This window comes from Vulpes lagopus, chromosome 23, assembly GCF_018345385.1.
Source record: "Vulpes lagopus strain Blue_001 chromosome 23, ASM1834538v1, whole genome shotgun sequence".
In the NCBI taxonomy this organism is placed as follows: domain Eukaryota; kingdom Metazoa; phylum Chordata; class Mammalia; order Carnivora; family Canidae; genus Vulpes; species Vulpes lagopus.
The window spans coordinates 49,464,412-49,490,932 of record NC_054846.1 but is presented as its reverse complement, the minus strand read 5'-3'; the positions used below and the strand labels follow the sequence as shown (position 1 = coordinate 49,490,932).

The following is a 26,521-nucleotide window of genomic DNA, read 5'->3' as shown; positions in this document are numbered from 1 at the left end:
GGCAGTAAAAGAGTTGATAATAAAAATTATTTATGTTAGCTAATCTGCTGACCTTTCAAAGTTAAAATAAAATCATCTCCCATAAAGATGATTGGGAAATAAAGCAAATATAAAAGCATCTTCTTTCATTCACAAGAAACTTCAACCTCAAAAGTAGCGATAGGATGAAAGCTGACCCAAAGACCCAACCTGAACCGCTCTTCAAATAAAACAGTATCAATTGCTACACAGGACAGAGGCTCCTCTAAAGGAAAGATGCAGCCACATAATCTCCCAGATGTCTAAAAGGACCTACAGATGCAATTACTGTATGAATGTGCAGGCTGAAACTATTACAGCCTTTTCTCTAGTAAGTAGGAAGCCAGCTTGAGAATTAGGCCAATATACAGAGCAGAGAAGCTGAACAAGACACTAGATTGCTAGATTACCCAACTTTGAAACCATCCAACCTCTGGACATCTGTGTTTGAATCAATACCTTTTTTTTTATATATTTAAATCAGAATCAAGTTTTCTGTTACTTTCAGGTCAGAGTATCCTGACCTAAATACCTAGCCTGTCCACAAACACGCTGTTTGTCCTTGAGGAAGCTACTAATAAGCTTCACATAGCAAAAAAGTGGCCAATCAGAAACCTCCCACTGCCTCCACTGCTATCACCCCTAACAAATCATTCTATGTCTTGCCTCCACAGGTTACTGTCAAATGATGGTAGAACACTAGAAAGGGAGGCATTAGGAGTTTTTCAAAATATGACTGTGGTTAATATAGCTAGAATGTGGCAGAACTATAATTCAAGCCAATCTTCTGTTCCTACTTTAAAATTATCTGGGAACGTCTGGGTGGCTCAGCGGTTAAGCATCGGCCTTTGGCTCAGGGCATGATCCCGGGATCTGGGATGGAGTCCCGCGTCGGGCTCCCCGCAGGGAACCTGCTTCTCCCTCTGCCTGTCTCTGCCTCTCTCTCTCTCTCTGTCTCTCATGAATAAAGTGAATAAAATCGAAAGAAAAGAAAAGATAAGAGAAGAGAAAAGAAAAAAGAAAAAAGGAAGGAAGGAAGGAAGGAAGGAAGGAAGGAAGGAAGGAAGGAAAGGAAGGAGGGAGGGAGGGAGGGAGGGAGGAAAGGAAAGGAAAGGAAAGGAAAGGAAAGGAAAGGAAAGGAAAGGAAAGGAAAGGAAAGGAAAGGAAGAAAAAAAGAAAGAAAGAAAAGAAAAGAAAAGAAAAGAAAAGAAAAGAAAAGAAAGGAAAAGAAAAAAGAAAAGAAAAGAAAAGAAAGAAAAGAAAAGAAAAGAAAAGAAAAGAAAAGAAAAGAAAAGAAAAGAAAAGAAAAGAAAAGAAAGAACAAACGAGCTAGAAGGATCAAAGCAGGGTTGTATCTTAGCTGGTTTTCTGGAAAACTTTAAGGAAATCTAAAAAATTCATCAAAATGCAGTTAGTACATTCATCTGGATTTTTATCTTCTAATCTGAGGTTATCCAGTAGATTACCCATACCACTGAATAGACTTTAGCTTTTGTGTGTTTATACACACAAATCTAAAACTAACTTTTGAAGTTTTACATTATAACTTACCTATTTAAAACAAATAATCTAAACTGCTGTTTTTCAAATATTACTTCTATTTTAGAATGTTCCAATGTAGTCTTCTGAAGAATGAACTGTCAAGTAATAAAAAATATTTGGGGGAAAAAGGGAGACTGTAAGAAAACATCCTCCAGTGTATATAGTCTGGCAATTTGGAATACCCACAAGATAGAAACAAAGACTCAAGAGAAAGGGTTAGCAGATACTGGAGACTGACCTAGTCACTAGGGAGAAAATGACTTATTCAACACAGAACAGGCATAAAATTGAAAATATTCCCCACTCAATAAATAGGATTCCTTTTCTGAATCTGGGCAACTAAAAAAGTTAAATAAAGATAATAAATTAGCAATGCAATTAAGTGTGCTTATAAAGCCAGCCATTTTATGGGGCACCTGGGTAGCTCAGATGGTTAAGCATCTGCCTTCAGCTTGGATTCTGAGGGACCTGGGATCAAAACCCTATATCAGTCTCCCTTGCTCCATGGGGAGTCTGCTTCTCCCTCTCCCTCTGCCTCTCCTCTCAGATCATGCTTTCTCTTTCTCTCTCTCTCTCTCTCTCTAATGAATAAATAATTTTTAAAAAATTAAAATAAAGCTAGCCATTTTTTATCAACAGTTAATTGACCATAATACATCACTATTTATGAAAAGTCTTCTGAGTACTTTAAAAGTACTTCCTAAAATATCCCCAAGAAATCAAATGACAGATCTCATCAAAGTGACTGCACTAACAAGACAAATTAAAATAAGGTATTGATTTTTAAAGGTCAGTCATACTGGAAAAGTGCTGAAGATTCAGCGAGTGCTCCCAAGAGGCTTTGAATGTTCACAATACCATCAATAAGAAAGATAAATAATAAGAACTACAAATATCATAATCTGCCTAAATGTTACCAATCCTGTATATTTTCTTTTTGAGTGCTTTAAAAATACCAAAATAATGTTAATTTATGATAACTCCAAAGATCCCAGGTGCTTTGTCTCAAAAAAAAAAAAGTGCTTTACAAATGTCAAACAAAATAAAAACAAGAGAAAGAGCTACATTTCATGAGAAGACCTTCACAGGTTGATTGATTAGTTCGGTGTTTTGTACTGAAATCTTCACTATGTCAATCCTTAAAACACATTGAAATGTTGGAATAAAGGAAACTGGCTTATTCTTTATTAATAAGACCAAGACAGGATGATCTACTTTACAAACATGAAAAAATTAATCATAAAATTTAAAACAAATGTAGTGTCTTCTTTTAGTGCTAAGGACATTCAGTGAAACTCTGCTGAATGCTATCTACCAATCTCTCCATTTTCCCCTCATTATTAGACCTTACTTACCTCTTCATGTGCCAAATTACCAAAGACTTAAAGAGGAGAAGGCTTCTAAAACAGGTGTCAGATATATTGCTATCATATATGGCTATGTTGTACGTGTATATATATGCCTGCAAAGTGGTAATTTTAAAAAGTTCCTAAAACTATGTGTAGAGTCACATATATATTATACATAAGACTTAACTAAGGAGGGGTGGTGGGGAAGAAGACGCAGTGTTCAGGAGCAGAATATGTTTACTGCAAACAATCTGTCAGCAATAATGTCTAATATCAAAAATTAGGCTTGCATCCTACAAAGGTCTGATTTAATTGCACCACTCATTTAATATAATGTAAGTAAGCACAAGCAGCATTTTTTCTATCAAAGTAGAAGGGTCTCAGACAATTTCTCTAATTGTAACTATACAGGATGGAAAAAGGAGGAACTTAGTGGCATTCTACCTTGCTTCAAATGAATTAAATAAAATTGAAGCAATCCATTTAGACATTTTCAAAAGACACTAAGAGGAAGGAGAGCAGTAAAAAGGCTGTTACTCACCTGTAACCCTCTCCTGCGCAGAATACTGGAATCATCCATAATAGGTAACAAACAAAAAAAAGCCACTCCCCAGACAGTCAAATACTAGTGCCTACTTGCTTACTGCTGGGTAAAGAGGCAAACAATCAATCCCTTTCTCCATGCTATGCCCACTAACCACCACTCCACTAAATCAGTTCTCAGTCCAGTATAAGTAGACAATCTCTGCCTCGCATGACAGCCACGTCTTTCTTCACAGCAGTACAGACGGATCTCATCTGAATCATCACCAAAATAGAGGAAAATATTTCGTATTTGTTTTTCTTTTCCAGGCATACCCCTTTGGTTAAAATATTTGAAGTACCAAGAAAAGGAAAAAGGTCCCAGGAAAAAAAATCCAATCTTTGATATCCTTACTTCATTGCTTTATTATCAAGGTTTGGCAAGCAAAACAAGAGAGTCTCCACCTGCAGCTACTGAGCTTTTAAAATCCATGTCACGTTTTCCTTTCCCAAAACAAAACCACTTCACATACGTTTCTAAAAAGATAACAATTCTTCAGAAATACAAAGAAAAACATATTATTCTGACGCCTGTATTTTAGGCTGAGGCTGATATAAAACCAGTTATTGTTCTGACTAAGTCGGCAAAATTCCTTTCATCCTTTGTACAGACAAAGCAAATGTCAGATTCTTTCGATACTGTCACAGGCTCTTTTGTTTCTTTATCTCTAGATACGCTAGTCTTCACTTCTTGGGCAGTCACCAAAGCCTCTTTCTTCAAGAGCTTAGATCACTACTAAGGTCGGTTTCCCTGCTCTTTTATGTCCTGGAAGGGGCTAGTACACGTGTGGTGAGTTCTGAGCATGGATGAATTCATTCATCTATTCACTGCTGATAGTACTGTCAGCGGAAAAGCTCCCCATTCCATCAGACTTCTCAAAGAGCACAGCATGAAAAAGTCTAGTTTTACTCAGGCTTTAATAATCTCAGAATCATTTCTTTGGTCATTGGCTGCCATTTTCAAGACTTTAATCAAGTTTAAAGATGTTTCTAATGTCTTAATTTATAGCTTAAAGTATATATATAAGTTTATATATAAGTATATATATATATATATATATATATATGCTTTATATATATATTTAAGTTCTATAGTAAAAGATTAGCTCACATGTTAGGATTTTTGTTAAACACCCCATAAGCAATGTTTTAAACTTTCCAATTTCATAGTAATTTCCAGAATCCTATTAAACACAGAAGAAATGTGAGGCAAGTTGGTGGTGTTTCAATAAGTCACAAAAAAATTGTTAGCAAAGGCAGCACTATATTTTTAAGAGGGTTAAAACATTATTTACCAATTCACAATCATTCGTTCTTCAAACTGTAGGACATACTGTAAAAAGTATTCACTTTCCAAAAGATTGCAGAAGATATTGATCCAAATTTCCTAATTTGACAAACAAAGGTATATATAGGGCACTGTTATATTCTCTATAGTACAGAGAGTATATACATAAAGGTATATATAGGTATACACAAAGCAGGCTGTATAGTTTCCTTAGAGACTATATATATTTTACTCCTTAGAGTAAATTCAGCAATAACTGTAAGACTGATTCAGTCTGCACTCAACAAGAAGAAAAGAAAAGCTGCTGCTCACATAACTGTCATAGCTACACCAACAGTCTGGGGCTTAAAGAAAGGTTTATTTACAAAATTTTTTTCTGGTGTTCTTAAAACTGACTCTAAGAACAAGAACTAGCCATACTGCTGAAAACAGCACAGAAAGCAGGATCCATCTCCCTTTCATTCATCAACAAATTTCTAATCCTTAGACAACCAGTATGGTCTTCCGTTGTGAGAGCTAATAAATCCACATCTCCATGGACTCTTTCCATCTGCTGCTTTAAACAACTAACGGCTGGATTATGTCTATGGGGAAAACAAACACAAGACCTGAACAGACAGCTGATTTGCATAGGGTATACTATCCACTAAATGAGTGTCTGCAAAGTCACCGGCTTTTAAAGACATAGAACTTCCAATCAAAATAGATTTTATTAACAAAATAAAATATATATCAGCAGAGTACAAGGTAGGAATCAGTCTCTAATCCATCGGTCCTGAGAAATATAAATGGTGCAGTCTGATAAACTGTTCAGACCAGAAATTCAAAATTCAAACTCTTTATTCATTTACTAATTCAGGAAACATTTATTATGCTAAGCACTGAGATGGGCATAGGGAAAGATTACCAAGATTAACACCACTCATAAACTAATAATGCTGCTCTAGAAGATCTCAGATCCAATGGCAAAGTCAAATACAAGCAAGTAATTATGATACAATGTGAGAAATTCTATCAGAGGTAAGACAAAGTGCTAAAAAAGGAATGTCAAAGAGGGCTCAATTCATTACATCAGGAAATCTTTCAAAAAAGCTTCCAGTAGAAGTGCCAATCTGGTAAGTGAAACTAATATTACAGATTTTCAGCCCCTGGCCATGATAGTCTCCCTTTCCTAAAATGTACACAGCTTAAAAATCGTCAACCAGTGCTCACTATCTAAAAAATTAAGTTAAGGGATCCCTGGGTGACTCAGCGGTTTAGCGCCTGCCTTCAGCCCAGGGCGTGATCCTGGAGTCCCAGGATCGAGTCCCACATCGGGCTCCCTGCATGGAGCCTGCTTTTCCCTCTGCCTGTGTCTCTGCCTCTCTCTCTCTCTGTGTTTATGAATAAATAAATAAAATCTTTAAAAATAAATAAATAAATAAATAAATAAATCTCTTAAAAAGTGCCATGTTTTATTCTTAAAATTCATACAAATTTTGCATTCTTCTAAGAAACCCTTGCTTCTTTTTTTAGATTTTATTTATTTATTCGTGAGAGACACAGAGAGAGAGAGGCAGACACAGGCAGAGAGAGAAGCAGGCTCCATGGAGGGAGCCCGATGTGGGACTCGATCCAGGGTCTCCAGGATCATGCCCTGAACCGAAGGCAGGCACCAAACCGCTGAGCCACCCAGGGATCCCAAAACCCTTACTTTTTAATTTAATATTGATAAATACTGATTAAATTGCAAGAGATTGAAGAATAACCAGAGAAATGGGAGAAAATAAAATGCTATTAGGGAAGCCAAGAAAAAAGTGTTCAAAGAGGGCTGAACAGTAACAATTGCTTCCAGAAGGCCCAAAAATACCCTTGAATTTACTGACATGAAAGTTAGTGATGCCCTTTGTAAGAACAGTTTCGGCGTAGATGTGTGATGGGAGCAGAAGCCCAACTGCAGTGGGTTACAGAATAAAAGAGATGAGGAAATAAAGAGAGAATCTAGACATTTCCAGCTTCCATTTAATTATTTTCTATCCTTAGCAGCCAAATTTCTCAAAAAAAATTATTCTTAAAAAGTAATAGATGATAATCAAAGCATAAACAGAGATAGGAAAAAGGATACTTCTTCTACTCTAACATTAAAAAAGGAGGTAGAGGCAACAAAATACCTGCAATCTTAGTAGTAAAGAAGCTAAAGAAGTTTCCAAATGATAGCTATTCTCTCTGCAAAATAAAGAAGGAAATCAGGGAGCAAAGAGATTGGAGATTTCAGAAGAGCAAGGGAATCTGAAAGAGATAATGTAGAGAACAAGATGATGTGTTAATTAAAGAAAAAAGTAGGACTGGTGAACAATGCTGAGGACTGACTGATGTTTCCATTATAAATTTATGGGCCACCAATCTGTTCCATGTGTGGTTTTCTTCAGTAGACTACAGTAACACAAAGGTAAAAGTCTTACCAGACTGATTAACCAGATAGACTGACAAAAGATAGATTTATAACACTGACTAAAGAGTTAAATAGTTAATGAACCATGGAATAAAAGCTAAAAAGGGAGGAAAGTAAAGAAGAAATAAGAAGGATCTAACAGAGATACAAATAAGCCTAAAAATAAGTAAATGAAGGAGCTGAAATCCATCAAGCTGTAGTGAGGAGGTTATCCAGCATTATGATTTTAGGAGAGCATTTCAGTGGTATGATAATGCACAAACCACAGTTCTGAAGAGGGTACAAAGGTAGACTAGAAATGATGATGATAAGGTCTAGCAACTATGGTGCTGGAATATTGACAGGGTCCACATGGTTGCTGAAGATAAAGATAATAAAGATAGCAGGAGTTGGGAGACTTATGCCTCATGACAATATCTAACATGAAGGAAGGGATAATTAGGAGATTAGTAAATACAGCAGCCAGGAAGAGAAGGATTCAGACATAGGACTGCTAAGAAAAATTACCCTAAGAATTCACAATGAATTCTGCTTCAAATAAATTTGATTTATAAATGGATGTACTAATTTAACTGAAATCTTTTATTTTATAACTAAATAAATGTAGGACCGAAGAAAGGGATATAACATGCTTCAAAATTGTATGGTAAGAACTTGAACCCATGTTTCTGATAAAACATGCATGTTTAACTAAACAGAACAGATGGAGGAGGGTTGCTTATCCTATAAAAGACGTGCAGAACATCTTCATCAATTACTCTACATTAATATGGTGTTAATAAGACAGAGGGGCACTTGTGTGGCTCAGTCAGTTAAGCATCCAATTCTTGGTTTCAGCTCAGATAATGATCTCATGGGTGGAAGACTGAGCCCTGTGTCAGGCTCTGTTTTCAGTGGTAAATCTACTTCAGATTCTCTCCCTCTCCTTCTGCCCTTCCTCTCACTTGTCCTTTCTCGGACAAATAAATAAATCTTAAAAAGCAGGGGGGGACTACCTGGGGAGGCACGTGGCTGGAAAAGGATGTGACTCTTCATCTCAGGATTGTAAGTTTGAGCCCCATATTGGGTGTAGAGTTTACTTAAAAACAAAATCTTAAAAAAAAAAAAAAAAAAAAAACAAGACTATTCAGCAATAACTAGATTAAAACTAAACATCTGCAGAAATAAAACTGAATACATAAATTCTCAGAATAGGTTGCATCTATGTATGTTCTCAACATAAATTATTTTTCTTTCACTTACCAGAAAAGAAGTAAGATTATCTTATAACTAACTCTATATGGAAAACCATCATGGTAAACATGCCAAAGTAAGCACAATGAGAGAAGTTTGTTACAAAACCTGAGCCCTAAAGGCACTCTCAGAGATTTTCTCACTAGACCTACCACAGCCTCTGTATATGATAATGCACACAGCACAAAGCACAGAACCTGGAACCTCTATGGTTCATGATAGGTTCAACAATGGATTCTTCTCTATTTGTTGCTTGAATGGAAAGTCAGTCAGTCAATTAAAATTTTTTCAAAGTAGGTAGGCTTTTTATAGAGGAAAAAAAATGCTCCTCAGGTTAAAAAGACAAGTTATTTTCTGATAACCCCTACTTTAGAATTTGCATGGGTTTATAGTTAAGATTCCTCATTCAAACCTCATAGGAAATCATTCTATTTTGAAAGTAATCCTCCTTTCACTCATTTATTCTACAAATTAAGTATCTACTATGTACCAGGTATTATTCTACATTCTAGAAATGCAATTGTTAATTTAAAAAGATAAGGAGTACCTAGGTAGGTCATTCAGTTGAGTGTCTAATTCTTGATTTCAACTCGGGGGCCATGGGATTGAGCCCCTTGGGACTGATCTCGAGGGTCATGGGATTGAGCCCTGTGTGGAGCCTGCTTGGGATTTACTCTCTCCCTCTCCTTCTGCCAGCCCCCTTGCTTGCTTGCTCTCTCAATCTATCTCTCTCTCTCTCAAAAAAAAAAAAAAAAGATAAAAATTTCTGAATTCTTAGAGCTTGCATTTAAGTGGGCATAGACAGACATTAAATAAGACAATCAATATATCAAATATACAGAATGTTAGAACATGATAAATGCAATCAAGAAAAATAAACAAGGGGACAGAAATGTGAGATTTTTTTTGAAAGATTTTATTCATTTATTCATGAGAGACACAGAGAGAGAGAGAGAAGGAGAGACACAGGCAGAGGGAGAAGCAGGCTCCATGCAGGGAGCCTGACATGGGACTCGATCTCAGGTCTCCAGGATCACACCCTGGGCCAAAGGCAGCGCTAAACCACTGAGCCACCCGGCTACCCGAAATGTGAGATTTTTAATGTACATTTGATGTTAAGACATTGAACATATTGATGAAAAAACTATTCTAATATATTGAAACAAATATGTTTAATCCAACTCCTATCAAAATCCCAGCAAGACTTCTTGTAGGTAGAAACAAACAGCCTAAATTTTATATTAAAAAAGAATTAGATACCTAAAACAATTTTGAAATAGAATAAAGTGTAAGGAATCACTCTAACCAATGCTAAGACTTCAGAATAGTCTCATAGGCCAATAGAATAGACGAGAGAACCCAGAAATAGACCCACACAAATATGCCCAATTTATTTTTGACACATAAGTATAAAACCAATTGAATGAAGAAAGCATAGACCTTTCAATTAACTGTACTGGAGCAACTAACATCCACAGGCAAGACAAGACACAATTAGACGAATCTAGACCTACACCTTACACCATATGCAAAAATTAATTCAAACGCAACAAGGTGGCACCTGGGTGGCTCACTGGTTGAGCATCTGCCTTTGCTCAGGGCATGATCCCGGGGTCCTAGGATCGAGTCCCACATCGGGCTCCCTACATGGAGCCTGCTTCTCCCTCTGCTTATTTACGTCTCTATGTCTCTGCCTCTCTCTATGTCTCTCATGAATAAATAAATAAATAATTTAAAAAAAAAAAAAAAGGCATCAGGGGATCCCTGGGTGGCGCAGCGGTTTGGCGCCTGCCTTTGGCCCGGGGCGCGATCCTGGAGACCCGGGATCGAATCCCACATCGGGCTCCCGGTGCATGGAGCCTGCTTCTCCCTCTGCCTGTGTCTCTGCCTCTCTCTCTCTGTGTGTGACTATCATAAATAAATAAAAATTAAAAAAAAAAAAAAGGCATCATGGATTTACATATAAAATTAAAAACTGGGGTATCCCTGGGTGGCTCGGCGGTTTAGCGCCTGCCTTTGGCCCAGGGCACGATCCTGGAGTCCCAGGATCAAGTCCTGCATCGGGCTCCCAGCATGGAGCCTACTTATCCCTCCTCTGTTTCTGACCCTCTCTCTCTATGTCTATCATAAATAAATAAATCTTTAAAAAAATTAAAATTAAAATTAAAATTAAATTAAATTAAATTAAATTAAATTAAATTAAATTAAAAACTACAAAACTCTGAAAGATGGTGCAGGAAGATCTCAGGCTCACCTCATCACATGGATACAACTAGATAACACCTACATCAGTATTTAAACACACACACACACACACACACACACACACACAGGAAATGACCCGAACCGGGGCAGAACAGATTCTCCACAACTAAATGTAGAAAAGAGTCACATGAAAGAGGGCAGAAAGGAAAGAGACACAGAGAGCTGGCTGGTCTTACTGCAGGCCCCATCTACCAACAAAAGCTTTTTAGGGGACACCACAGGGAGATCATCCTGAAATTCAGTGGTACTGGATCTCTGATCTGAATCAACTCAAGCCTAAGACAGCCCCAGAGTGGCCCACTGGCAACATAGGAACCAAACCAGGCTCACAAAAGGAAAAGAGAGCCATTACAGACTACTAGACTAAAGGTAAATGTGGCTCAACCACAACAGGAGGGTGCAGACAACATATATAGGAGATACCCCTGAAGCACCAGGTTCTGGTAAACAGAGGATATTACACTGCAGGGCACTACAGGATCTCTTCTTTGTAGGCAACTACTTTCAAGAGCAAGAGATGTAGCTGACTTTCTTAACACACAGAAACAGATACAGAGGGTTAAACAAAATGAGGAAACAGAAGAATATGTCCCAAATGAAAGAACAGGACACAATCACAAAAGAGACCTAAGCAAAACAGAGCTAAATAATTTACCTGAAAGAAAATTTAAAGTAATGGCCACAGGGGATCCCTGGGTGGCTCAGTGGTTTAGCACCTGCCTTTGGCCCAGGGCGTGATCCTAGAGTCCCAGGATCAAGTCTCACGTCAGACTCCCTGCATGGAGCCTGCTTCTCCCTCTGCCTGTGTCTCTGCCTGCCTCTCTCTCTCTCTCTCTCTCTCTCATGAATAAATAAATCTTTTTAAAAAAATAAAATTAAATTAAAAATAAATAAATAAATAAAGTAATGGCCACAAAGATACTCACTGGACTTGAGAAAAGAGTGAAGGACCTCAGTGGGATCCAAAAATAAAGAGATATAAAACATAACAAAGAACCATTTAGAGATGAACTCCATTAACTGACATTAAAAATACACTAAAGTGGGGATCCCTGGGTGGCACAGCAGTTTGGCGCCTGCCTTTGGCCCAGGGCGCGATCCTGGAGACCCGGGATCAAATCCCACATCAGGCTCCCAGCATGGAGCCTGCTTCTCCCTCTGCCTGTGTCTCTGCCTCTCTCTGCGTGACTATCATAAAAAATAAAAAAAATTAAAAAATTTAAAAAATACACTAAAGTGAATAAATAGCAGATTATGGAAAGTGAAGAATTGATAAGTGACCTGGAGGACAGTAATAGAAAGCCATCAAACTGAACGAGAGAGAGAAAAAGGAATAATAAAAATTACAACAGATTAAGAGAATTCAGTAACACCATCAAGCATAATAACATTCACGTTGTAGGGATCCCAGAAGAAGAGAGAGCAAGGGGGTCAGAAAATGTATCTGAAGAAATAATAGCTAAAAACTTCCTGAATCTGGGAAAGGAAACAGAAATCCAGATCCAGGAAGCCCAGAGAACCTCCAAAGAGGTCTCCACCAAGAGACATCATAATTAAAACAGCAAAAAGTACTGATAAAGAGAGAATTTTTACAGTAGGAAGAGAAAAGAAAACAGTCACATACAAGGGAAACCCACAAGGATATCAGCTGATTTTTCCACAGGAATTTTGCAGGCCAGAAAGGACTGACATGATATAATGAAAGTACTGAAAGAAAAAAATCTGAGCCAAGAATACACTATCCAGCATAGTTATCATTCAGAATAGGAGAGATAAAGAGTTTCCCAGACAAACATAAGTTAAAGGAATACATCACAACTAAACCAGGCCTACAAGAAATATGTTAAAGGAACAAAAGATCATAAGCGGAAGAAAAGCAGGAAGCATAAAAGCAGTAAAATTAATTATATCTATAAAAATCAGTCAAGGGCAGCCCAGGTGGCTCAGTGGTTTAGCGCCACCAAGGCCCAGGGCCTGATCCTGGAGACCCAGGATCAAGTCCCACGTCAGGCTCCCTGCATGGAGCTTGCTTCTCCCTCTGCCTGTGTCTCTGCCTCTCTCTCTCTCTCTGTCTCTCTGTCTCTCATGAATAAATACATAAAATCTTTTAAAAAAAAATCAGTAGGGGGCTCAGAAAGTAAAAGAAGGTAAAGTATGACACCATATATCTAAAATGGGAGGGGGGGTAAAAACATTGTGCTTTAAGAATGGGTTCAAACTTAAGTGATCATCAGCTTAATATAAAATGCTGTATGCATAAGATGATGTTATATATAAACCTAATGGTAATCACACACCAAAAATGGGTAATAGATATGCAAAAATAAAGAGAAATACATCAAGTACAACACCAAAGAAAGTCAACAAATTATGAGAAGAGAGCAGGGGAAAAGAGGAACAGAGAAACTCTACAAAAAATAACCATAAACCAAATAACAAAATGCCAATAAATACATACCTCCCAACAATTACTTTGAATGTAAATGGGCTAAACTCTCCAATCAAAAGACACAGGTGACAAAACTGATAAAAAAGCAAGACCTGTCTATATGCTGCTCATAAGAGACTCATTTCAGGGTAAAGACATATGCAGTTGAAAGTGAAGGGATGGAAAAGCATTTATCATGCAAACGGAAGTTGAAAGAAAAAGACAGGTAGCAATATTTATATTGGACAAAATAGACTTTAAAACAAGTACTGTAATAAAAGACAAAGAAGGACACTATATAATCATTTTAAAGGAAACTATCCAACAAGAAGATATAACAATTGTAAATATTTATGCACCAACATAGGAGCACCCAAATAAATAAAGCAGCTAATAACAAACATACAGGAAGTAATAGACAATAATACAATAATAATAGAGGACTTTAACATCCCACTTAGATCAATGGATAGATCATCCAAACAGAAAATCAACAAGGAAACATTGGATTTGAAGACACACTGAACCAGATGAATCTAATATTTTCAGAACATTTCACCCCAAAAGAGGAGAATTCACATTGTTTTGAAGTTCACATAAAACATTCTCCAAAATAAATCACATGTTAGGCCACAAAACAAGTCTCAACAGATTCAAAAAGATCGAAGTTATACCAGGCATCTTTTTCCAACCACAACACTATGAAACTAGAAATCAACCACAAGAAAAAATCTGGAAAGAACACAAATACATGCAGGTTAACATGCTGTTAAACAATGTGGTACACACACTCACAGACACACACACGCACACGCAAACAGAGGAATATTATTCAGCCATTAAAAATGAAATCTTACAATCTGCATAACATGGATGGAGGTAGAGAGTATAATGCTAAATGAAAGGCAATCAGGCAGAGAAAAACAAATACCATATGACCTCACTCATATGTGTAATTTACAAAACAAAACAAAACAAAAAAAGGGAAAAAAGATACAAACAAAAAACACTCTTAACTATAGAGAACAAACTGATGGTTACCAGGCAGGAGACGGGTTGGGGGAGGGGGTTGGGGGAGGGGGTTAAAACAGGTGAAGGGGATTAAGAGCACACCTTCCCTGATGTGCACTGAGTAATATAAGTAATTATTGAACACTAGGTTGTATACCTTTAACTTAACACTGTATGTTAATTATACTGGAATTAAAAATTTTTTAAATAAGTTTGTTGTTTTTTTTTTTTATAAAGAAGCTCTGGAAAGCTGTACAGCTTCTTTTTTTTTTTAAGATTTTATTTATTTATTCATAGAGATGCAGAGAGAGAGAGAGAGAGAGAGAGAGGCAGAGACACAGGCAGAGACACAGGCAGAGGGAGAAGCAGGCTCCATGCAGAGAGCCTGACTTGGGACTCCAGGGTCTCCAGATCACACCCTGGGCTGCAGGCAGCACTAAACCGCTGCGCCACCAGGGCTGCCCTTAAATAGGTTTATTGGGAAAAAGAATTAGCAAGCTTTTAATAAAACTGCAATATAATTTAACATCAAGTAATTCATAGTCAAAACTGTATAATTAAGTTCAATATTCAAAACTTGCAATGTATAGAATATCATCCTTTGCTCCACTAGATCATCCTTTGTACCCCAAAATGCAGGGTTATTATGAACTGTATCAGGAGGTTCCCTTGCCCTTTTCGGTCCAGATAGATTCAGCCAATAGGCAGCACCAACAAATGGTCAGAGAAAGAAAAGAGGGTAACAGAGAGATTAGAGGGCAATTTATCTTCCTGAGTTGGTTCCTACAGGGTCAAGTTAGACTGGCTGCATCCCACTACCACAAAGTCATGCTAATTATCAGGTCACCTTCTACATACACAGGCCCTCTAACTCCCAAGTTCCAAGGATCACTTCCTCCACTCACCCTTTCATGGTTAGTAACAGTACCAACTTACTATTAGCCAGAAGGTACTATATGTATGTTACCATTTCAATACACCCTGTCCATATTTCTTTATTATAATGTCATAATTTGTTCTGTTTGCTGCCAGGACCCTAATATATGGAATAAAATTAAGTGTATTTTCATCTTTATTTGCCTACTCTAAAGAATAGAAATTACTTTCAATTCATAGAAAATTTTATGTAATCAAAACCAGGCAAAACTCTCCCTATGTAATCCTGATAAAAGTCTTCAATATCCAAACAGAAAATTGAGTATCAATAAATCCAGGGAAAAAATACATCAAATAATCCAACCTGCCAAAGACTTTCCTCTCCACTTATTTACAAGTCTTGAAATAGACTTCAGAGTCAGACCTCATTTTGAATTCCTGATCTAACATTCACTTACTGTCCTACAGCAAAGTATTTAACTGTTTTGTTCAGTGTTGTATTCCAGGCACCTAGTACAGTGTTGATACATGGCAGGTATTTCATAAATATTTGTAGAATAAATGGACAAATGAACAAACCTCTGCATGCCTGAATTTCCTCACCTGTAAAGTATGATGATTGTATCTACCTCACAATGTTCCTAAGAAAATAAACGATAATATATGTAAAGGAACCTAAGTGTAGGGTCTAGTAAATATTATCAGGTTTTTTTTAAGATTTTATTTATTTATTCATGAGAGACAGAGAGAGGCAGAAACACGGGCAGAGGGAGAAGTAGGCTCCCCATGAGAAGCCTGACATGGGACTCAATCTCAGAGCTCTGGGATCAGGCCCTGAGCCAAAGGCAAATGCTCAACCGCTGAACCACACCGGCATCCCAAAAGTTAAGAGATTTTCATGGGATTGAACAGGATATTAGCAGCTTGGTTGCTTATTCTCATGAATATTCTTAAGAGATAAGCAAAAGAACAGGAGCACCTTGGTGGCTCAGCAGCTGAGCATCTGCCTTTGACTCAGGGCATGATCCCAAAGTCCCGGGATCAAGTCCCACATTAGGCTTCCTGCATGGAGCCTGCTTCTCCCTCTGCCTCTGTCTCTGTCTCTGCCTCTGTCTGTCTCTCATGAATAAATAAATAAAATCTTTTTAAAAAGAAAAAAAAAAAGAACAGACCACTCGTTTTGTCCAAATTTAGAGTTGAATTTTAATTTGGATTTGTTAAACATTTTTATCATATCTTCCGTGAAAACTTGTAAATTTGCAAAGAATTTAAGGCATGCAATCTTAAAAGATAGTGGGTTTCGGGAATCCCTGGGTGGCTCAGAGGTTTAGCCCTGCCTTCGGCCCAGGGCGTGATCCTGGAGTCCTGGGATTGAGTCCCACGTCGGGCTCCCTGCATGGAGCCTGCTTCTCCCTCTACCTGTGTCTCTGCCTCTCTCTCTGTTTCTATGTCTCTCATGAATTAATAAATAAAATAGAATCTTTAAAAAAAAAGAGTGGGTTTCATATTTTTTTAATTATAAAAAATTTTTTAAAGATTTTATTTATTAGGGAGGGAGAGGGTGAGCATGAGTGGTAGGCAGAGGGAAAAGCTAACTACCCCCCTGAGCAGGGAGCCAGATGTGGCGGTCAATTCCAGGACCTTGAGGTCATGACCACAGCTGAAGGAAGCCACTTAACCAATTTAGCCACCCAGGTGCCCTGGGTTTCATATTTTTAAAAGACATTTAAAAAATTTTTTTTACTTGAACTGGTTAATTTGGACTATTAGAAGACATTTTATTGAATTTGTTGAGGGTTAGAATACATGACAGAATGTTTATGCAAACGTTTCATAACGTATCACATTAAAAAATGGTATTGTTAAACCACCAGTTAAAAGTTATAGCTATAGGTTTTGTTCGGTTTCTGTTTTAAATCTCGTACAGAGTCTTTTTTAAAATGTCTTTTTTTTAACGTTTTAAAATTTTATTTAAATTCAATTTGCCAACATGCAGTATAACACCCAGTGCTCATGTCAGAAAGTCTTTTAATTGTACTATTAATGTCATGTACTGCTATCCATAGGTGAAGTTAAGAGTGCTGAGGAAAGACTGAGAAGTATGGATATGGTACATTCTTTCATGCAATCAGTAGAATTACTGGAGATATTTGAGTTGGGATAGAAAACTAATAATAGGGGAAAGGGCACAGGGTTTGAAAGATGGTGGACGACGTGGATCAGCAACAAACTACCAACACTGTAGAAGAGCCCCTGGATCTCATCAGGCTCAGCCTGGATGAGCGAATTTATGTGAAAATGAGAAATGACCGAGAGCTTCGAGGCAGATTACATGCATATGATCAGCATTTATATATGATATTGGGAGATGTGGAAGAAACTGTGACTACTATAGAAATTGATGAAGAAACAAATGAAGAGATATATAAATCAACAAAACGGAATATTCCGATGCTTTTTGTCCGGGGAGATGGTGTTGTACTAGTTGCTCCTCCATTAAGATTTGGTTGAAACAAAGAATTTATCATGTATGGAATATAGGAGATTTTGTATGATTGCCTCTTTAAGTGTAGAAGACATCCAAAAGAGAAACCTGTGTTCATTTTGATATTAAGAAATGACCAAGGAAAAAATAAAATAAAATAAAATAATTAAAAATATTTTTAAAAATTTTTTTTTAAATGACCAAGGATTCTTCCACTCCTGAAATGAGCTGATTTGCAGATAACTCAAAAAATTCTTAAGCTAAAGGGCGTTTTAATTTTTTTTCCAACTCTTTCAATAAATGTGATCACCAGGATGCAGGAAAAAAAAAAAAGAAAACTAATAATATTGGACACCTGAGTGACTCAGTGGTTGAGCATCTCTGTATCTCTTTCTCTGTGTGTCTCATGAAAAATAATATCTTAAAAAAAAAGAAAAAATCTCTCAACTTTTAATAGTAAATCTCTTATGAAACATTACCCTCGTACTTTGAAAAGACACTAGGTGGCATTAGAAACATGTTTCTCTTACAAAAAAAGTAGAAACTAAGTGTTCAAAAGACCTCAATTCTCAAACTGACAGTGAATGATCTAAACTCCTATAAATCTTACAAAGTTGAATACTTCACTATCTTGCCCTTTCACATATAAATTTTTCATGCTCCCCTACATTCCTTTTCGTTCTCTGTACTCTTAGATGATGATTTAATCTACGACTTCCAAAACCCCTATCTATAGTTCTAAAACTGATCTCCTTTACTCTAGGTGTTCATTTCTAACTCTTCAAAGGATACCTAACAAGTGGATATAAACATTCAAAATAATGAAATTGCAGCCCCCTACTTCACACCATATACAGAAATTAACTATAAAGCTAAAACCATAAAACTCTTAGAGGAGAAAGCAAGTGGTAAATTTTCATGACCTAGGACCTGGCAATGTATTCCTAAGATAGGAGACCAAAAGCACAAGCAAAAAAAGAAATAAATTAGACTTCATCAAAATTTTTAAATTTTATACATCAAAAGGCACTATTAAGAAAAGGAAAAGAAAAATACAGAATGGGAGAAAATATCTGCCAATCATACATTTTATAAGGATCTAGTATACAGAATATATAAAGAACTCTTACAATTCAACAACAGCAAAACGACAAAAGTTAAAAATGGGCAAAGTACTTGAAGAGACATTTCTCCTAAAAATATATACATGGGGGGATCCCTGGGTGGCGCAGCGGTTTGACGCCTGCCTTTGGCCCAGGGCGCGATCCTGGAGACCCGGGATCGAATCCCACATCGGGCTCCCGGTGCATGGAGCCTGCTTCTCCCCCTGCCTATGTCTCTGCCTCTCTCTCTCTCTCTCTCTGTGACTATTATAAATAAATAAAAATTAAAAAAAATATATATATATATACATGGCTTAAAAAAATCACATAAAAAAAAAAGATGCTCAAAATCATTATTCACCAGGGAAATGTAAATCAAATGAGATACCACTTCACATCCACCAGGAGAGTATAATAAAAAATGACTATTTTTTTAAATGGAAAATAAGTGTTGGCAAGTGTGGAGACTAGAACCTTTGTACATTGCTGGTGAGGATGTAAAATGGTGTGGCAACCATGGCAAATAGTTAGGGAATTTCTTAAAAAGTTAAAGATGGAATTATCATATGATCTCTCAATTCTACCACTAGATATATATATACCCCAAAGAATTGGAAATTGGTACTCAAATATGTATACATACACACAAGTTCACAGTAGCACTATTCACAACAGCCAAAAGGTAGAAACACTCCAAATATCCATCAACAGATGAATGGATAAACAGTTATATACATACAATGGGAAATTGCTCAGTCACAAAAAGAATGAAGTACTGATACACGCTAGAATGCCATCTAAACATTATGTTAAGCCAAAGAAGTAAGACACAAAGTATATATATGGAATGGTTCCTTATATAGGAAATATCCGGAACAGATAAATCCATAAAGACAGACTGCATACAGACTGCATATTGATGGTTGTCAGAGGCTGAATGGAAGAGGAAAGGGGGAGAAGTGCTTAAGGGGTAAGGAGTTTTACTTAGGAATGACAGAAATGTTTTACAAATGGACAGAGGTGATAGTTATTCAACACTGTGAATGTACTAAATGTTCACTAATTGCTCACTTTAAAATGGTTAATTTTACATTATGTGAATTTCATCTCAATCAATTATTCTTAAAAGGATATCTATACTGTATGACCTGTCATCAATATGCTGAGAATCGGGATCCCTGGGTGGCGCAGCGGTTTGGCGCGTGCCTTTGGCCCAGGGCGCGATCCTGGAGACCCGGGATCGAATCCCACATTGGGCTCCCAGTGCATGGAGCCTGCTTCTCCCTCCGCCTGTGTCTCTGCCTCTCTCTCTCTCTCTCTCTGTGACTATCATAAATAAATAAAAAATTAAAAAAAAAAAAGTCTTTATTAAAAAAAAAAAAAAAATATGCTGAGAATCAAATTCATTAATTTCTTCTCCTAAACTTGTTCCTTTTCCTATATACCCAATTTCAATTAAAGGCACCACAATCTAATCCTCAGAGTTATAAATGAATTCATTCTTATTCCTTGATTATCTTCTAATTCAGCAGTTTTCCATCAGTATAACCTGTATTATAAATAATTGCTTGTATTACTATTTAAGGTACCTAAAGGCATACAAATAAAGGCTAACATTTAGTTCATACTTATTACAAATCTGGCACTATGTTATTTTAAATGGGTTCTCATTTTATCCTAATAATTCTATGAAAAAAGCCCTATAACTACCTTGATTTTAGAGATGAGAAAACAGAAAATTAAAGTTCAGTGACTTCCCTAGGTTTATATGATTACTAAGTGTCAGGGCAAGAACAGAGACTATAGGCTTAGAGCTTGAGCTAGTATTTACTTCTTTTACAAATTAGAAGGCATTCACAATCATTTCATTCAAAAATTTTTTCTTGAATAGGAATTTAAAAAGTAGAAATCAATGGGTAAACCAGTAGGAGTTATTTGCAAATACCCCTTACCATGACTTCTGGATTTGTCTCCAAAGAAGGTAGTGATATTTTTTTTAAATCCAAACAAAACTTATTAATATCTCTTTAACAGTGTTGCATGATGCTCTCTATTCCACTCCATTGTAGATGCACTTCATTTTGTCCCTATCTCATTAAAAATTAATACTCAAGGGCAGCCTGGGTGTCTCAGCAGTTTAGTGCCGCTTTCAGCCCAGGGTGTGATCCTGGAGACCAGGGATCAAGTCCCATGCATGGAGTCTGTTTCTCCCTCTGCCTATGTCTGTGCCTCTCTCTCTCTCTCTCTGTCTTTCATGAATAAATAAATTAAATCTTAAAAAAAAAATACTCAATAGCAAAATGTTTTCTTTTTGATAAACTCAGATTTTTTCCCCTCTTACGGCTTGTGCTGTTTTTTGAACTCTAAGAAACTTTACCTCACTCAAAATCATAAGGACTTTCTCCTGTGTTTTCCTTTACATGTTTTCTCATCATAATCCATTTCAGATTAATTTTTGTATATAGCATGAAGTAAAGGTCAAAATTCTTTCTTCCCCCTCCCCCCCCCCATGTAAATCGTTCCAGCAACATCTGTTGAAAAGACTGTCTTGGGGTGCCTGCACAGCTCAGTCAGTTAAATGTCTGTCTTTGGCTCAGGTCATGATCCCAGGATGCTGAGATGGAGCCCACATAGGGCTCCCTGTGCAGCGGGCAACCTGTTTCTCCCACTCCTGCTCCCCCTGCTTGTGCACTCAAGTGCTCATGCACACACATACACTCTCTCATTCTCTATCATATAAATAAAATCTTTAAATAATAAAAAAAAAGACTGCCTTTTCCCTATTTACCTTGGTACAATTATCTATTTCTGGACTTTCTATTCTGTAATCTACTTGTCTATCCTTATACTGATATCACACCATCTTGCTTACTGTACATTTACAGAAAGCTATAAAATTGGGTAAAGTGATTCCTCTAACTCTGGTCTTCTTTTTCAATATTTTGGTTATTCTAGGCCCTTTGCATGTCAATATAAATTTGAAATCACCTTGTCACTTTCTGAAAAAGACTCTTTGGGTTTTTATTAGGATTGCAATGAATCTATAAATCAATCAGGAGAATTTGCATCTTGATATCGAATTTTCCAATCCATTGACATATCACTCTATTCATTAAGGTCTTCTTTAATTTCTCTTGGTAATGTTTTAAAATTAAAATGTACTGGCCTTACAAATGAGCTCTTAAGTTTATATTTAGCTATATTATATATTTTTAAGCTATTGTAAATAGCAGTGATTTTTAAATATCTAATTCTAATTATTCATTGTTAGTATAGACAAATACAATTGATTTTTGCTTTTTTTGTATATAGATTTTTGTATAAAACACGAATAAGAAAATGAAAATCTGAGCCACAGGTAGGGAGAAATTATTTAAAACCTTATATCTGGGGGATCCCTGGGTGGCGCAGCGGTTTGGCGCCTGCCTTTGGCCCAGGGCGCGATCCTGGAGACCCGGGATCGAATCCCACGTCGGGCTCCTGGTGCATGGAGCCTGCTTCTCCCTCTGCCTGTGTCTCTGCCTCTCTCTCTCTCTGTGTGACTATCATAAATAAATAAAAATTTAAAAAAAAATAAAAAATAAAAAATAAAAATAAAATAAAACCTTATATCTGGGATCCCTGGGTGGTGCAGTGGTTTAGCGCCTGCCTTTGGCCCAGGGCGCGATCCTGGAGACCTGGGATCGAATCCCACGTCGGACTCCCGGTGCATGGAGCCTGCTTCTCACTCTGCCTGTGTCTCTGCCTCTTTCTCTCTCTGTGACTATCATAAATAAATAAAAATTTAAAAAAATAAAAATAAAAATAAAACCTTATATCTGATATACAACTAATATCAGAGTAGACAAAAAACTCTCAAAACTCAGTAAGATAGACAACTTAAAATTTTTTAACTGACAGAAGATGTGAACAGATGCCTCATCAGAAAATATATATGAATGGCAAATAAACACAAAAAAGTAATTCAACCTCATTAGTCATCAGAGATGCAAATTAAAATCACAATGAAATAATCCCTCCACACCCATTAGGGTGGCTACAATTAAAATGGTAATACCTAATACTGACAAAAATGTTAAGCAAATGTTAATGGAAATGCAAAAGTGCCACTTTGGAAAACAGCTTGGCAGTTTTTTTTATAAAGATTAACATACACTTAACCATATATCCCAGCAATCTCATTCCTAGGTATTTATCAATATCAAGCAGAAATGAAAGCATAAACCCACACAAATACCTGTACACAAACTTTCATAGGAGCTTTCTCAGTAACAGGCAAAACCTAGAAACAATCCAAATGATCATCAACTGATGAATGAATAAAGTCTGATTATACCCATGCCAAAGGAATACCTCCAGAAATAAAAAGAACTGCTGATACTCAAATCAATGTGAATGAATCTCAAAACCATTATGCTAAGTAAAAGAACTCAAGATTACAAAAGATTACATATTATATGATTCTATTTATATGAGATTCTGGAAAAGGCAAAAATCACAGTGACAGGGAAGCCCAGGTGGCTCAGCGGTTTAGCACCACCTTCAGCCCAGGGCATGATCCTGGAGACCCAAGAATCAAGTCCCACGTCAGGCTCCCTGCGTGGAGCCTGCTTCTCCCTCTGCCTGTCTGTCTGTCTGTCCATCTCTCTCTCTCTCTCTCTCTCTACTCTCTGTGTCTCTCATGAATAAATAAATAAAATCTTTAAAAAAAAAAATCACAGTGACAGAAAACATCAGTGGCAACCAAGGAAAAGGCCGCGAACAATAGACAGGGAATATTTGGGGGCAACAGGAACTTCAACACCATGATTTTCTCTACTATATCATGATTTGGTGGTAGTGACACAACTGTACACATCTGGGAAAACTCATCAAATTGTACACTTAAAATGGGTGAACTTTATCCTAGGTAAATTATACCTCAATACAACTGACACAAAGATCTCCAACTCTCGTAGGGAGAGACTGCAGAGCTTCAGCTGCAGAAAGGTGAGACTGAACAGGGAAGCGGCCGAGTTTAGAATCTTTTTGTAACACAGAAGTGGATAAAACAAAAATCTATGCATCCTGAAGTCATGTGATAATTAAAGAATAATCATGTCCATCAACAGATGAATAAAGATGTGGTATATGTATACAATAGAATATTACTCAGCCACCAGAAAGAATGAAATCTTGCCATTTGCAACAACATGGATGGAATTGTGAAATAAGTCAGTCAGACAAAGACAAATACTATATGATTTCATTCACATGTGGAATTTAAGAAACAAAACATGAGTATAGGAGGAGGGAAGGGAAGGAAAAATAAAAATAAAATGAAATGAAAACACAGAAGAGAGGCAAACCATAAGAGACTTTTAACTACAGGAAACAAATTGAGGGTTGCTGGAGAAGTTGGGGGGATTGGGTAAGTGGATATGACAGGAATTAAGGAGGGCACTGGATGTAATTAGCTCTGGGTGTTATATGCAACTAACGAATCACTAAATTCTACCCTTGAAAATAATACTATATGCTAACTAAATTGAATTTACTTTAAAAAAAAATTTTAATCACAAAGGATCTAAAAATACATAATAATGCTTAACCATAGTTCAAACACTTAAAAAAAAGAATGATGGGAAAAGGTTCTAGGTAGTATTGTGGATTTTTAATTCCTTTAGAAGTGTACCCCACATATGCCCATCTCAGAAAAGTTCTGAGCTATTATTAAATTTAAAATATGATAATAGGGGCACCTGGGTGGCTTAAGGTTCTAGGTAGTATTGTGGATTTTTAATTCCTTTAGAAGTGTACCCCACATATGCCCATCTCAGAAAAGTTCTGAGCTATTATTAAATTTAAAATAGATTCTTCAGCTCCACACTCAGCACCAAATCAGCCTGAGTTTCTCTCCCCTTCCTCTGTCCCTCCCCACCAGTCATACTCTCTCTCTCTCAAATAAATATATAAATCCTTAAAAAAAATAAAAATAATTTTTAAAATAATGAAAGAAATTATCAAAATACCCACTACAATGACTATAACTAAAAAAATAATAATAAAAAAACAGAAAATAACAAGTATTAGTGAAGATGTAGAGAAATTGGAACTCTCATATGTTGCTGGGGGGAATGTAAAACAATGTAGCCACTATGGAAAAGAAATTAATGGTTCCTCAAAAGTTAAACACAGAATAACCATGATTCAGCAATTCTACTCCTACATATAGACACTAAGGAACTGAAACCAGGAACTCAATTACAAGGTTGACGAACTTCAAAAACATTATGCTAAATGAAAGAAGCTAAAGAAAACAGATCACATATTATATGATTCCATTTCTATGAAACATCCAGAATAGGTAATCCATAGAGACAGAATAAAGATTGGTAGTTGCCAGGACTAGGATGAAGGAGGAATGGAGAATGACTGCTTAATGGATAGAAGTTTTTCTTTTAGGGTGATAAAATGTCTTCAAACTTTACATAAATACAAAGTTCAATCTGGTTTTGAACTTTGGTTCCTTAAAGTTTACTTTTCCCTCTGTTAAATCTCATTTGCTGTTTCTTCTTGAGCCATCATTTGTTTGTGAGGTTCTGACTGAATGTATTCAACATGGAAAATATGCCATCAGCATATGTAGTAAGTGTTCCTTCTATGTATTTATCAAAGAAGTTGATGAAAAATGATTATTAAGGACAAAATATAGAGGTCTGTGTGACATTTCAGGCTGGTACTGACACATTAAAAAATCAACCTTCTTTTGCAGACATTATACTTCAAACAAGTATTAACCCAACCAGCTGTAGCATTACCAAAGATATTCCAAAAAGTTCTTTACTCATTTAATAAGAAATCATACATTTCCTACTATGTGCCACATGTGCTACATGTAGATTAGAAACATAATGATGGACAAAGCCATTCTTTGCAAATGATCATTTCCTGCTGTTAAGAAGAAAACCACAGACCCAAAATGGCATCACTTAGGTTAAGGCCTCAAGTCAATAAACCAAGAGTTAATACCTAACCTAACTGCAGTTTCAACCCGCAGGAATATAAACTTAACCTATCTACATGGAATTTCCTGGTCAATAATATGAAATTTACTAATAGACTCCTTCTGTTCCCCTTAAAAGGGCAACTTTGTCTAAATGCATTCCCTGCCAATAAATTCCTTTCTTCTTTCGTTGTATTGACCTCTCTGCCTTTAAAAGTCTTTTTCCTGTTTAACTCCGTGGAGCTCCCTTCTACTTGCTAGACAGGATGTTGCCTGATTCATAAATCATTTAATAAAGCAATTACATCTTCAAATTTACTCAGATTGACTTTTGTTTAACACCATAAAGCCATCATTCCTATAAAGGCAAAGTCTGCAAACAAAATAAAAAAAGAATCCCAAAAGTACATTTGAAGAATCAGTCAATCTCTACCAACTCTCTCTACCAAGAGATTCTTGGGATTTACAATCCTACTAAAATGCCAATATTCAGCAGAGTTCACTGGTTAGGTCAGCCTTTATACTGAGATATAAATTACTTAACCCAACATTCTGATTTCAAAGAAAAAGCATCCACGCCTAACCCTTCCACCTGGGATCTCTGTCCCCAGTTCCTCATCGCCCATTTGCTAATATCAATGAAAATTCATTTACTCAATAATTATTAATATTGTGTATTATAATAACCACTATAGGAAGCTTTTTAAAGATTTTAAACAAGTGAATGGCTAAACACTGCTGCTACATAAATATTAATCAAATGAAGAAACTGGAAGACAAAACTAAAAGAAGGTAGAGCACAGGTTATACAGTTAAAGGTATTATAACATTTTGTGGTAACAGATGGTAGCTACACTTATGGTGAACACAGCATAACATAGAGACTTGGTGAATCAGTATGTTGTACACCTGAAACTAATGTAAC

General features: G+C 36.5%; 2 protein-coding genes across 12 annotated transcripts in view; one reads left to right on the top strand and one right to left on the bottom strand.

Annotated features, from left to right (window-relative positions):
• MAST2 (microtubule associated serine/threonine kinase 2) overlaps nucleotides 1–26,521 on the bottom strand; it is a 217,768-nt gene that overhangs the window by 143,778 nt on the left and 47,469 nt on the right. The window lies entirely within an intron of this gene.
• On the top strand, nucleotides 17,226–17,534 carry LOC121481250 (U6 snRNA-associated Sm-like protein LSm3). Its single transcript, XM_041738486.1, has one exon. The coding sequence runs from the start codon at nucleotides 17,226–17,228 to the stop codon at nucleotides 17,532–17,534; it is 309 nt and encodes a 102-aa protein (XP_041594420.1).